This window comes from Papio anubis, chromosome 3, assembly GCF_008728515.1.
Source record: "Papio anubis isolate 15944 chromosome 3, Panubis1.0, whole genome shotgun sequence".
NCBI lineage: Eukaryota > Metazoa > Chordata > Mammalia > Primates > Cercopithecidae > Papio > Papio anubis.
This window is the reverse complement of record NC_044978.1, coordinates 147,017,967-147,031,257: the sequence shown is the minus strand read 5'-3', so window position 1 is coordinate 147,031,257 and position 13,291 is coordinate 147,017,967. Positions and strand designations below refer to the sequence as shown.

The following is a 13,291-nucleotide window of genomic DNA, read 5'->3' as shown; positions in this document are numbered from 1 at the left end:
AACAAAGTATTGGCTTAAGTCTGCATGACAAGTATTGGCCTGACGGCTGGTTAACTCTTTGCATTTGAGAAGAATGACTTTTACCTGGGCACCTTTATATATCCAGAGAAGCAGAATGACTAATATTAAGAGTTGGAGAGAAAAGTCACATAGTCTGTCCTGAATTCTGGTTCTGCCACTTATTAAGGTGTGACCCTGAGCAAGCTGCTAAATCTTTTGAGCCTTCTGCCTGCAGTCTGAAACACAGGATCAGAACTTACCTCAAAAGACTTAAATCAGTCCTAGAATCACATGGGGAAGTAAAAAATGAAGTGAAACAGAGACTTACGTGAGGAACAGATGAGAAAATGCACCTAAAGGACTTTGCACGGTGCCTGCCCAAAATGTTCAGTGTTAATTACTGTCCCTTTAGTGATTTCAGAGCCTACACGTGGTTCCGGTGCAGTGGGACCAGCTTGTTATGGTGCTAACAGGAGTGCTCATTGCCTGCCAGTCATTGTGCCAATAAAATCTTGGTGTAAACATTCATCTCACGTAATCTTTATAACAATTCGAGTTAGATGGATTATCTGTTTTACAGACGGGAAAAATAAGGCTTTCGGGTAGCTTAGCCAAGAAGTCTTAAGTGGAACTGTAGGAGAGAAAATTGTAGGAGAGAGATTTTGTTTATATATTCTTTTGTATCTATGTGAATGTCTTTTTATCATGTCCATATGTTATTTTCAGTTTTAAGTACAGTTAATAATCTTACCAATATTCATCTGCCCTACCAAAAATATATTAGCTAATAAAAAATCGAAACTTTTCCTGGGGGTAGGGATCAGGTATAAACATTTAAATATATATATTTTTAAAAACTGAAAGTTTGTATCATTAAAAAAAATTGTCTTTAACTGGTTGAGGAGAGAAAAAAGACTAACCATCTTCATTCAGCTTTTCACATGAAGGTCTCAAATTGCTATTAAGCTACATGCCTAATTACTGAGTTTTTCCTCCCATTTCAAACAGCAAGTTTATCTGGCTCTATGAGCCCTCTTTTGCCCATTTTCCTCCATTTACCAGTAACTTGTTTTTATTTTGAGACAGGGTCTCACTCTGTCATCCAGACTAGAGTGCAGTGGTACAATCTTGACTCACTGCAGCCTTGACCTACTGGGCTCAAGTAATCCTCACACCTCAGCCTCCCAATTAGCTTGGACTACCGGCACGCATCACCACTCCTGGCTAATTTTTTGTATTTTTTTTAGAGACAAGGTTTTGCCATGTTGCCCAGGCTGGTCGTGAACACCTGAGCTCAAGCGATCCACCCACCTTGACCTCCCAAAGTGCTGGGATTACATGCATGAGCCAACACGCCCGGCCAGTAACTATATCTTACAATAATTGTTTACTTATCAGTTCCAGGCATTGAAACATCTTGCAATTTAAAACATGTACCTATTTCTTTATTTTCTTTTTTCTTTTTTTTTTTGATACAGAGTTTTGTTTTTGTTGCCCAGGCTGGAGTACAATGGCGCCAGCTTGGCTCACTGCAACCTCCGCTCCCACGTTCAAGCGATTCTCCTGCCTCAGCCTCCTGAGTAGCTGGGATTACAGATGCGTGCCACTATGCCTGGCTAATTTTTTTTTTTATTTTTAGTAGAGACGAGTTTCACCATGTTGGCCAGGCTTGTCTCAAACTCCTAACCTCAGGTGTCCCCCACCTCAGCCTCCCAAAGTGTTGGGACTACAAGCATGAGCCACTGCACCTGGCACAAGTACCTATTTCTTTTTTCTTCTTTTTGTAGTTCTTTCAAAGGATTTATTTGCTACAGAATTGCTTCATTCCACCAATGAGATGAACTCAGGATTCCTTTGTTTAAAAGGATTTTGCTTATTGTTGTGTTTTTACAGATTCGGCAATATCCAAATAGCAATTCTTAGGCTGGGCGTGGCGGCTTGAACCCCGGGAGGCAGAGGTTGCAGTAAGCCAAGATCGTGCCACTGCATTCCAGCCGGGCCAATAAAACAAGACTCTGTCTCAAAAAAAAAAAACAAAAAAAAAACAAAAAAAAAAACAAAAAAACAAAAAAATAAGCAATTTTTTTTGCCAGCATTTGGCATGTCTAGACAAGAGTAGAAAAAGTTAGAATCTATAGCATTAGATGTCTAAAAATAGAAAAAAAAACATTTAAAAATTTAAAATTCCTCATTTGGACAAGTGCCTAATTCTATCTGCTTTAGCATACATCTTCATATATCTTTGGATTTACAATGCCTTTACTAGAATATAAAATTACTAAGTAAACTACAAGAATATTTTCAAGCAGAAATGTAAAGCAAATTCTAATTAATAAACTCATCCTCACTTCAAAGTCTTATGAGTAAAGGCTCACCTTATGTTCGAACTCTAGTATTTGTCTTTTTCAGAGGTATGCAGACTTTCCTAAAGGACCAGGTAGGAAATATTTTAGGCTTTGCCAGCCAAGAGGTAAAGTTGAGGATATTATGTAGGGATTTGTATAACCATTTAAAATGTTTGTGCTTTGTTTGTAGAAACGGGGTCTTACTGCCTAGGCAATAAGTTGCCCAGGCTGGTCTCAAACTGGCCTTAAGTGATCCTCCCTCTTTGGCCTCCCAAAGTGCTAGGATTACATGCATGAGCCACCATGCCTGGTCAAACCATTTAACATGTGACCATGTAAAAATATAACAACCATTCTTAGTTCACTCGTGGCTGGCCAGATTTGACCCATGGGCTACAGTTTGCCAATGTTTATTTGCTAAATTCCCTCCCTTTGTTGCATCATTTGAGAGAATATAATATCCTTTTCTCTAAAAAGTGAGGTGTCATTTTCTTTCCCCATCCAATGTCAGGTTGTCATGACTCAGTTACTTGTGCATTGACAAAAATTACACCCATACAGTTGTTGATGGAGAACGTTTTATTTATGGAATTTTTATCTGTACAGATGCTTCTGTCCTCATCTTTATATTTGTCTCCCTCTTCTCATTGAACTAAAAAATTCCTGAAGGATGAGACCTGGGCTGTTTAATGCAATCTGTACATTCTCAGCAGAGCACAAGTATCAAATGGACATCGGATACATTTTAATAATGATCTAACACAAGCAAAAATAATCACTGAAAATATAAAACTCAACAAGAGACATAAGAGAAAAAGCAGACGGAAAACAAAAAAAAATTCTTATTTTAGAATGATGCTATACGTAACTTGTAAAATATTTAAGTTTTTATACATTAGATTATATTGGTTTCCTTAAAGAAAAAAATTACAATTAAGAATGGAAATTAAAATGTAAAACCAAGATAAATATTTTTGGCTTTTGGACTTAAAAAAAAAAAAGATTAGTGAGGAAAACCAAGAAATAATGGGGAGAGAAAGAAACACTACTACTAATTTTCTCTTTATGATTAAAAAAAATAATCTTTTAACTATATTTGGGGTGACTAGAAATTAACAGTGATGATCCTTTTGAGTTAAAAAATCAGTGACACATTTTATTAAAACAAAAAGAACAAAGGAACTTTAACCAGACCATACATGTAAAGGCTATTTAGCATAGCAATTTCATGGATTCAAAATACATCTTTAATGACAAGCAAACCAATAACCAGGAAAAATGAAGACTGTCCTTCCCTTTATAATGTGATATTAAAGTGCGGCCTGTGGACAATTTATAAAGTGTTTGAAGTTTAATTTTTATTTTACAAAAATTGACACTATTAAAACCAACATGATTATCTTTCACTCATCCAATAACTGAGCTAACAGTATTATAAAAATATGTAAAAAAATTCTAGATTCATAATTACCAGATATGCTAATACCCATATAGCTAGTATAAATCTGATGATTAAAAAAATAGTTTTGTTTCCTTAAAAACACTTGGTTCATTTACCATTTAATATCAGATAGATATTTGCTATCCTGAAGTACCAAAAAAAAAAAAAAATCACAAATAAAAATGGCAATCTCTACACTTTAGGTTTCTTGTTAGGTGGATCTTGAAGACTAAACTTTGGAATTTCACCAGAAGGAGCATATGGAATTCTCTTTGAAGACACCTTTTTGCCAATTGTTTCAATCTGAAAAAAAAATTTTAAGAGAACTATTAATTATATAAGTGTAAGAATTTACAATGTACCGAAATGGGAGCAGGGGGAATCTAGATTTTTTTCTTAGAAAAGGATTCTCAAGTTGTCTGGGTTGCTATGAGAGATCTTTGGTTTCTTCCCTATTTTTTGTTTCTAGAATTAATCTACACTTCATTTTATTTTATTTTATTTTATTTTATTTTATTTTATTTTATTTTATTTTTTTTGAGACAGAGTCTCGCTGTGTCGCCCAGGCTGGAGTGCAGTGGCCGGATCTCAGCTCATTGCAAGCTCCGCCTCCCGGGTTTTTACGCCATTCTCCTGCCTCAGCCTCCTGAGTAGCTGGGACTACAGGCGCCCACCACCTCGCCTGGCTAGTTTTTTGTATTTTTTAGTAGAGACGGGGTTTCACCGTGTTAGCCAGGATGGTCTCGAACTCCTGACCTCGTGATCCGCCCATCTCGGCCTCCCAAAGTGCTGGGATTACAGGCTTGAGCCACCGCGCCCGGCCTACACTTCATTTTAATATTCATATCTAGACTTTCTCACTCCTGCCATTCCCACACCTGACTCCCTCAAAGTCGTCAATTATGTGCCACCACTGTCTTTAGAAACATGCATGAAATTAACTGACCAAATTCCGGTGAGTTCATATTTTATTTCAAACTCCATTCTCATTTCAATTTCCCTTGTACTAAAAATCCTGCAAAAGCTAACAGCATAATCTTTTTTTTTTGAGATGGAGTCTTGCTCTTTCGCCCAGGCTGGAGTGCAGTGGCACGATCTTGGCTCACTGCAACCTCCATCTCCTAGGTTTAAGCAATTCTCCTGTCTGCCTCCTGAGTAGCTGGGATTACAGACATGCACTACCACGCCTCGCTAATTTTTGTATTTTTAGTAGAGATGAGGTTTTACATGCTGGCCAGGCTGGTCTCGAACTCCTGACCTCAAGTGATCTGCCTGCCTTGGCTTCCCAAAGTGCTGGGATTACCGGCATGAGCCACTACGCCCTGTTTGTAACAGCATAATTCTTTTTCTTTTCTTTTTTTTTTTTAAATCGAGTCTCATACTGTCGCCCGGGCTGGAGTGCAGTGGCGCGACCTTGGCTCATGGCAGCCCCCGCCTCCCAGGTTCAAGCGATTCTCCTTGCCTCAGTCTCCCAAGTAGCTGGGATTACAAGCACCCGCCACCACACCAGGCTAATGTTTTTGTATTTTTAGTAGAGACGGGGTTTCACTATATTGGCCAAGCTGGTCTCAAACTCCTGACTTCGTGATCCACCCGCCTTGGCCTCCCAAAGTGCTGGGATTAAAGGCATAAGCCACTGTGCGCTGCCAACAGCATAATTCTTAAGAATTCAGACTTTGGAGTCTGGAATCCTGACTGGCACTTGCTGCATTACCTAAACTCTCCAGGTCTTTCTTCCCACTTGTAAATTGTGTTACCACCACTTAACTCAAAGGGTTGTGGTAAGTATTAAATTAGGTAAAGTGCTTAGCATACAACAAGCCAGCCTTCACTAAATGATAATCAATTTTTGTTTTGCCTATTACACTTTTCATTTATTCCATATATTCAAAATCATCTTCTTATTAAAAATACTACTTCAACGGTCATGAATTTATCTCCCCTCCACAGCAGAGATAAATATACTACTCAATTTTCCTGTCTTTTGAATTATAAATTAATATTTAATTCTGACTCATACCACAAAAAAAGGGCTTCTGCTTTATATTAACCCGTTGTCTTAGTGACTTACAAATTCTCCTTATTTAGTGATTCCATTCCTAATTGTTTTTTTAATCCTCACTAGGAAAGTTAACTTTTACAATAACTTAAAATCATTTAAAATATGTATTTCTCTACATATGTTTCCCCTTAGATGAGTAAAACAGGAATGACAGAAAATGTGTCTATGCCTTGCAAATAACCTTTTAAAAATAACATTCCTGAGTTTAGTCATGACCGGGGAAAACCGTCATGCTGTTACTCACTAGGGAGGGGTGGAATAGAAGAGTCCCCAAGGTCTTGGATGGAAGAGTTCACAGACAAGGATGCCATTTGATTCTTTCCACAAGCAAATCTTTCATGAAGGAGAAATGGGCACTGAGTTCTAAATAAGGACCTTCACCAAGTTGGTGAGAGGTTTAAGAGAACCAGATCAGATATTTTTGAATAGCAGATTAGGCCTTACTTGTACCTCTCCAAGATAGCTGGTGCTGAGATGTGTATAGCAAGCTATCAAACACTGCTGCTTTTCTGCTCTGCGTGGGCACTACGTTGACTGCAACCCCCTGGCATATTTTTTTATTCTCCCTAACTTACTCCACCTCCCCATCCTCCTATCCCCATATACACACTGCTCTAAGGAAATGGAAAGTAGCTTCTTATTAATACTTTTGGGACTCCTTGGAGAACTGAAATAGATGTAACATACAAATACACTGTTCTGGGTGGAGGCTTCTGTCAGCTTTCCAAATGTTCCATAATTGACAAGCTGTTTTTTGTTTTTTGAGGCAGGGTCTCGCTCTGTCACCCAGGCTGGCATGCAACGGCATGATCTCAGCTCATTACAACCTCTGCCTGCCGGGCTCAAGTAATCCTCCCACGTCAGCCTCCCATGTGGCTGGGATTACAGGCACAGGCCACCACGCCCGGCTAATTACTATTATTATTTTTTTCCGAGATGGAGTCTTGCGCTGTCACCCAGGTTGGAGTGCAGTGGTGTGATCTTGGTTCACTGCAACCTCCACCTCCCAGGTTTAAGCGATTCTCCTGCCTCAGCCTCTGGAGTAGCTGGGATTACAGGCATGTGCCACCACGCCCAGCTAATTTTTGTATTTTTAGTAGAGATGGGGTTTCTTTTTTTTTTTTTTTTGAGACGGAGTCTCGCTCTGCCGCCCAGGCTGGAGTGCAGTGGCCGGATCTCAGCTCACTGCAAGCTCCGCCTCCCGGGTTCACGCCATTCTCCTGCCTCAGCCTCCCGAGTAGCTGGGACTACAGGCGCCCGCCACTGCGCCCGGCTAGTTTTTTGTATTTATTAGTAGAGACGGGGTTTCACCGTGTTAGCCAGGATGGTCTCGATCTCCTGACCTTGTGATCCGCCCGTCTCGGCCTCCCAAAGTGCTGGGATTACAGGCTTGAGCCACCGCGCCCGGCCGAGATGGGGTTTCACAGTATTGGCCAGGCTGGTCTCGAATTCCTGACCTTGTGATATGCCCGCCTCAGCCTCCCAAAGCGCTGGGATTACAGGCTTGAGCCACCATGCCCGGCAATTTTTGTATTTTTTTTTAGAGACAGGGTTTCGCCATGTTGGCTAGGCTGGTCTCAAACTCCTGGCCTCAAGTGATCCACTTCCACAGCCTCCTAAAGTGCTAGGATTACAGGTGTGAACCACCATGCCTGGCCAGTTGATAAACTTTGAATCAGAAGCGGGCCAGTACCATTGAAACTCCCATATATTTCATTCAGACCCCTCACAGCACTGGGACAGTGCTGAGTACTCAGGAGGTATAGGATGAACACCTGCTGATTGACCAAGTCTTTCTTTCTCTACCTTTAGATCACAAATTTAGGGAGGAAGTAGAGTAGTCAGAAAAATCCCAAAGGGACTTCCTAAAGAACTGACATGTTGCCCCAGAGTTAGGTTACTGCTAAGGAAAATAAGAAAATTCTAAAACCCACACAATGGGTTTAAAAAGCAAATGAGCACTTTCCTAATTGTTGAAATAAACTTCTGATATTGATTTGGTTCCCCAAAAGAACTGCCCTAGAACTTCCCTAGGTATCATCTTAATCAGCCAAACATATTCTGACCTGCTGTGATGGTCTTTTGATGTCAACTTGACTAGATTATAGTCCCCAGTTGTTGAATCAAACACTAAAGACCAAACAAAAAGAAGAAAAAGGGTCCAGGATCATGATTACCTGGAAGCCAATGGTTTGTAGTTCATTGTGGAGCCCATCCAGGACACGCCGTCCATCGAAGATAAAGGCTGGCTTTAGCATTTTTTTATGAATGCGTTCATAATCCAATTCCTGTAAAGACAAACCATAGGAACAATTAAAACACATACATGAGCTGGGCGCAGTGGCTTATGCCTGTAATCCCAGCACTTTGGGAGGCCGAGGTGGGTGGATCACGAGGTCAGGATATCGAGACCATCCTGGCCAACATGGTGAAACCCCATCTCTACTAAAAATACAAAAAATTAGCCAGGCGTGGTGGCAGGAGCTTGTAGTCCCAGCTACTCGGGAAGCTGAGGCAGGAGAATGGCGAGAACCCAGGAGGCAGAGCTTATAGTGAACCGAGATGGCACCACTGCACTCCAGCCTGGGTGACAGAGCAAGACTCTGTCTCAAAAAAAAAAAAAAACACATACATGAACACATACTCAACCTTAGCTGATAGTGGAACACCTCTAGAATTTTCCTTAGTATCATTTCTGTTACCTTACCTTAAACATGTCCCACTCAGTGCAAATAACAACAGCATGGGCACCATCACATGCTTCATATGGATCCTTGGAAATGGTCACGAGGCGGGACACTGTAACAGCAACAACAAAAAAACAGAAATAAGGAGTTATTTGACATTACAGTAGTTCCCCCCTTATCTGCAGGGATACATTCCAAGACCCCCAGTAGATGTCTGAAACTGTGGAGAATACTGAACCCCTATATATACTTACACACATACTTGTTTTTTGAATCTGATTGCCAAAAGTTACTAAGTGACTAATGGGCGAGTAGCATGTGGAATGTGGATATGCTGGACAAAGGAATGATAAATGTCCCAGGCAGGATGAAACAGTACACAATTTAAAACTTATGAATTGTTTATTTCTGGAATTTTTTTCTAGTACTTTCAGACTGCAATTGACTGCAGATAACTGAACCCATGGAAAGAAAAACCACACATAAGGGGGATAGTACTATAGATACTCTAACACTAGGACTGCAGAAGAGTTGGGAATAATCTGATTTTAGCATCAGTGGGAGTGATGGTGGCAGGCCCCAAAATCTGCCTTGGAATCATCTCCTTGGAATTTTGGGGCTTTGTGGAATATGTTGGAAAAATCAATGGACCAATCCACAGCTGATCACTTCAAATCAATGTTGATGACATTATGCCTAAGACTTTAATTTCAGAGAAATGAGGTTTAAAAGAAGGCCTACCAATGATATCAATGATAAAACTGAACAACCTAAGGTTTCCAGAAGATAAAAAGTTTTAAGGTCTGTACTCAAAATGATTCATGAGACTCAAAGCCTTACCTTGGTCATCCTCTGAAACACCTGGATGAGAAAGATCCACAACTATTTGTTCCCTAGGTACTTTTGGATCATATATATGGAGGTGTGCGCCTTCATCCATCAAATATTTGCTAATATATATACTAGAAGATTCTCTATAGGAAAAAAAAAATCAGTATTGCTAAGCTTTACATGGCATTATATTCTAATACCAGGGAGTTTAAGATACAGGTAAAATTATATTTCCTTTTTTTTTTTTTTTTTTTTGGAGACAGAGTCTTACTCTGTCACCCAGGCTGGAGTGCAGTGGTGCAATCTTGGCTCACTGCAAGCTCCACCTCCCGGGTTCATGCCATTCTCCTGCCTCAGCCTCCCGAGTAGCTGGGACTACAGGTGTCCACCACCACGCCTGGCTAATTTTTTTGTATTTTTTTTTTTTTTTTTTTTTTTTTTTGAGTGGTCTACGGCTGTATCACCAGGCTGGGTGCAGTGGCGATCACCGGCTCGCACCACCAGCTCCGCCTCCCAGTTCGAGCCATTCTCCTGCCTCAGGCTCCGTAGCTGGAGACTGGCGCCCGCCACCCGCCCGGCCTAATTTTGTATTTTTAGAGCGAGGTTCACCATGGCCTGAGATGGTCTCGTCTCAACCTGCGTGATCCGCGCCGGCCTCTGCTGGGATTACAGGCTTGAGCCACCGCGCCCGGCCGTAATTTTTTTGTATTTTTAGTAGAGATGGTGTTTCACCATGTTAGCCAGGATGGTCTCAATCTCCTGACCTCGTGATCCACCCGCCTCCACCTCCCAAAGTGCTGAGATCACAGGCGTGAGCTACCACGCCCAGTCAGGTAAAATTATATTTCTTAAGCTGGTGGAGTGGTGAAGATATGGATGTTTATTTTTATTCTTTATATTATATATATACATGTATTTTATGCACACATCCACCAATCAAAAAATTAAGATGCACACATCCACCAATCAAAAAATTAACACAATCTCAAAGGGCTTGAAATATTTTTAAAAACTGATACCTCGTATCACCAGTGTCCTTTTTGAATGCAAATCCCAAAATAGCTATCTTCTTATCAGTTACTGTATTAAACAGACTGTCTATGATCCGGGAAGCAAACCTCCTCCTTTGGTAGTCATTCATGTCTATCACCTGAAATTACATGTACAATTGTGCAATGATTAGTTAAAAGAGGTACGGCCTATGACACACATTACTCAGAGTTTTATGGTGAGTGCTATTGTACAAATACAACACTTACATATAAACAGGAGGCAAAAATTAACCAAACTCTAGTGCCTGTGGATTTAAAACAAAACAACAACAACAAAAAAAGAATCACCCATCCCCTTCCTTAAAGCCATCCTAGGCCAGCAGTGGTAGCTCACATCTGTAATCCCAGCACTTCAGGAGGCCGAGGTGGGCGATTGCTCGAGCTCAGGAGTTCAAGACCAGCCTGGGCACCACGGTGACACCCTGTCTCTACAAAAAATACAAAAATTCACCAGGCATGGTGGCATGTGCCTGTAGTCCCAGCTACTTGGGAGGCTGAGGTGGGATGGCTTGAGCACAGGAGGCAGAAGTGGCAGTGAGCCAAGATCATGCCACTGCACTCCAGCCTGGGTGACAGAGCCAGACCCTGTCTTAAATTAAAAAAAGAAAAAAAAAAAAAGCCATCCTAAAAATTTGTAATTTCATTTGGCTTGATTTTCCACGTATAAGGCTAGGATGGATGCAAAAATTGGAGTGCACAACCAAGTTTTAATTCTAAGCGCATTTCAGGTTCAGCTATGAGACCAGCCTAAATAAGGCACATAGGAAACCATATTCTCCTTAGCCCGTGTCTCTAAACTCTGTGGAAACAAGCTATAAGCAATCAAACCCCAAAGTATTCCTTCATTTGCTTGTGCTCCACTATTTACAAAAATTCAGTTTCAGTGGAAAGTGAGCAGGGAACAAACAATTATGGTTCTAGCTACCTCTGGATGAACCATACCACCACAAATATTTGACAAGGTTTTTAATGAACTAAATGTTATACGAGAAGAGTCTCCGATCACTTAATCTGTTAAATTTAGGTTGGTAACCAGGTAGGCAAAGCAAAAGAAATTTTTTTTTAAGGCTTTAAGCTTCCAGGGACCATCTCAATCAAACCTTGAGAGCTTAAGCAATTAGCCCAAAGTGCTGGAAAATCAAGAGTTTATCTGCAATTTTCACATGATGAACAGTGAGATAAAGCCATCATGATGGATTGACTGGAATGACACTAAGTGTATCCGTTTTCCCTTAAAAATGTGCATTTCTGGCTAGGCAGGGTGGTGCGCCTGTAGTCCCAGCTACTCAGGAGGCTCAGGTGGATCACATGAGCCCAAGAGTTGGAATCTAGCCTGGGCAACACAGTGAGATCCTGTCTCTAAAAAGTAAAACATTTTAAAAAAAGAAATGTGCATTTCTTTAGATTCCCTCCCATATCTACTGCTGAAACCTGAAAAATTATAAACTCAGGGGGAAAATATTTGGGAAAGGCACATATACCAACTAGTAATTGGGACAAATTACTTAATATCTCCGTGTCAGTTCCCTCATCAAATAAAGGGGATAATGTTAGTGATGAGGATTAAATGATACTGTATGCGAAGTGCCCAAAAGAGTACCCAGTACAGGGTGAGCATTCAGTAAACATCAACTCTACTTCCCAGAGCTCGCTTAATGCTTCCAATTTGGGAAGGGTTTCTAATTTTAGCTCTGTGAGTCTGAAAGGTTCAAAACAAATAACAACAAATACAAAACCACTTGAAAGCATGACAATATAGGTTCTGTTTGGTTTTTTTTTTTTTTTTGAGACGAAGTCTCGCTCTGTCATCCAGGCTGGAGTGCAGTGGCGCAATCCTGGTTCACTAGAACCTCCGCCTCCTGGGTTCAAGCGATTCTCATGCCTCAGCCTCGCTAGGCCAGTCTCGAACTCCTGACTCTCAAGTGATCTGTCCACCTCAGCCTCCCAAAGTGCAGGGATTACAGGTGTGAGCCACCACGCCCGACCAATGTTATAATATAGGTTCTTACTTTACTTTGATTTTATGCCTTTCAAGACAGAGAAGAATTAGGCTAGGTTCACTAGCTAACACTTATATTCCCAGCACTTTGGGAGGCAAAGACGGGAGGGCTGCTGAGCCCAGGAGTTTGAGACCAGCCTGGGCAATATGGTGAGACCTTGTCTTTACAAAAAAATTTTTTTAAATAAAAAAATTCGCCAACGTGGTAGTGCATTCCTGAAGTCCCAGCTACTTGGGAGGCTGAAGTGGGAGGACTACTTGAGCACAGGAGGTCACTGCAGTGAACAGGGATGACACCACTGCATTCTAGCCTGGGTGACAGAGTGAGATCTTGTCTCAAAAAAAAAAAAAAGAGAAGAATTATAATTAAGGATAATTGTTTTTGTTTTACTCTGGGAGCAAATTTAGCTATAAAATTAGAATACTGGTTTATCACAAACTTCCATCAACATTGATTAGCAGGAAAGATAAATTAAAAACACAGATACCCAATAAATAAACATAAAATAAGCAAATTGAATATACTAATGTTTGACTTCCTGGAATAAATAAATTCCATCAAAAATATTTCATGGACAAAAAGTGACATGCTTAATGAGAAGCTAAACAGAAATTGCTATTATTATTGCTATTACTATTATTATGTTAGAGACAGGGTCTCACTCTGTTGTCTGTGCTACAGTGCAGTGGAGGGATCATAAGTCACGGGAGCCTCCAACTCCTAGGTTCAAGTGATCCTCCCACCTCAGCCTCCTGAGTAGCTAGGACTACAGGTGTGCAGCACCATGCCTGGCTAATTTTTAAATTTTTTGTAGAGATGGGGTCTCACTATGGTGCCCAGGTCAGTCCCAAATTCCTGGCCTCAAGTGATGCT

The 13,291-nt window shown here is 40.7% G+C and overlaps 1 protein-coding gene across 4 annotated transcripts in view; it reads right to left on the bottom strand.

Moving 5' to 3' along the window:
- Nucleotides 1–2,909: 2,909 nt before the first annotated feature.
- The window catches only part of UGDH (UDP-glucose 6-dehydrogenase), a 36,204-nt gene continuing 25,822 nt past the window's right edge, over nucleotides 2,910–13,291 (bottom strand). For all 4 annotated transcript variants that reach the window (XM_009206689.4, XM_009206686.1, XM_021938378.2 and 1 more), the window contains 5 exons: nucleotides 10,386–10,516; nucleotides 9,376–9,509; nucleotides 8,556–8,647; nucleotides 8,026–8,136; nucleotides 2,910–4,089 (listed from right to left, as the gene is read on the bottom strand). In XM_009206689.4, coding sequence (XP_009204953.1) covers nucleotides 3,979–4,089; nucleotides 8,026–8,136; nucleotides 8,556–8,647; nucleotides 9,376–9,509; nucleotides 10,386–10,516 — 579 coding nt within the window. In that variant the 3' untranslated portion in view covers nucleotides 2,910–3,978. The remainder of the gene's footprint in view (nucleotides 4,090–8,025; nucleotides 8,137–8,555; nucleotides 8,648–9,375; nucleotides 9,510–10,385; nucleotides 10,517–13,291) is intronic.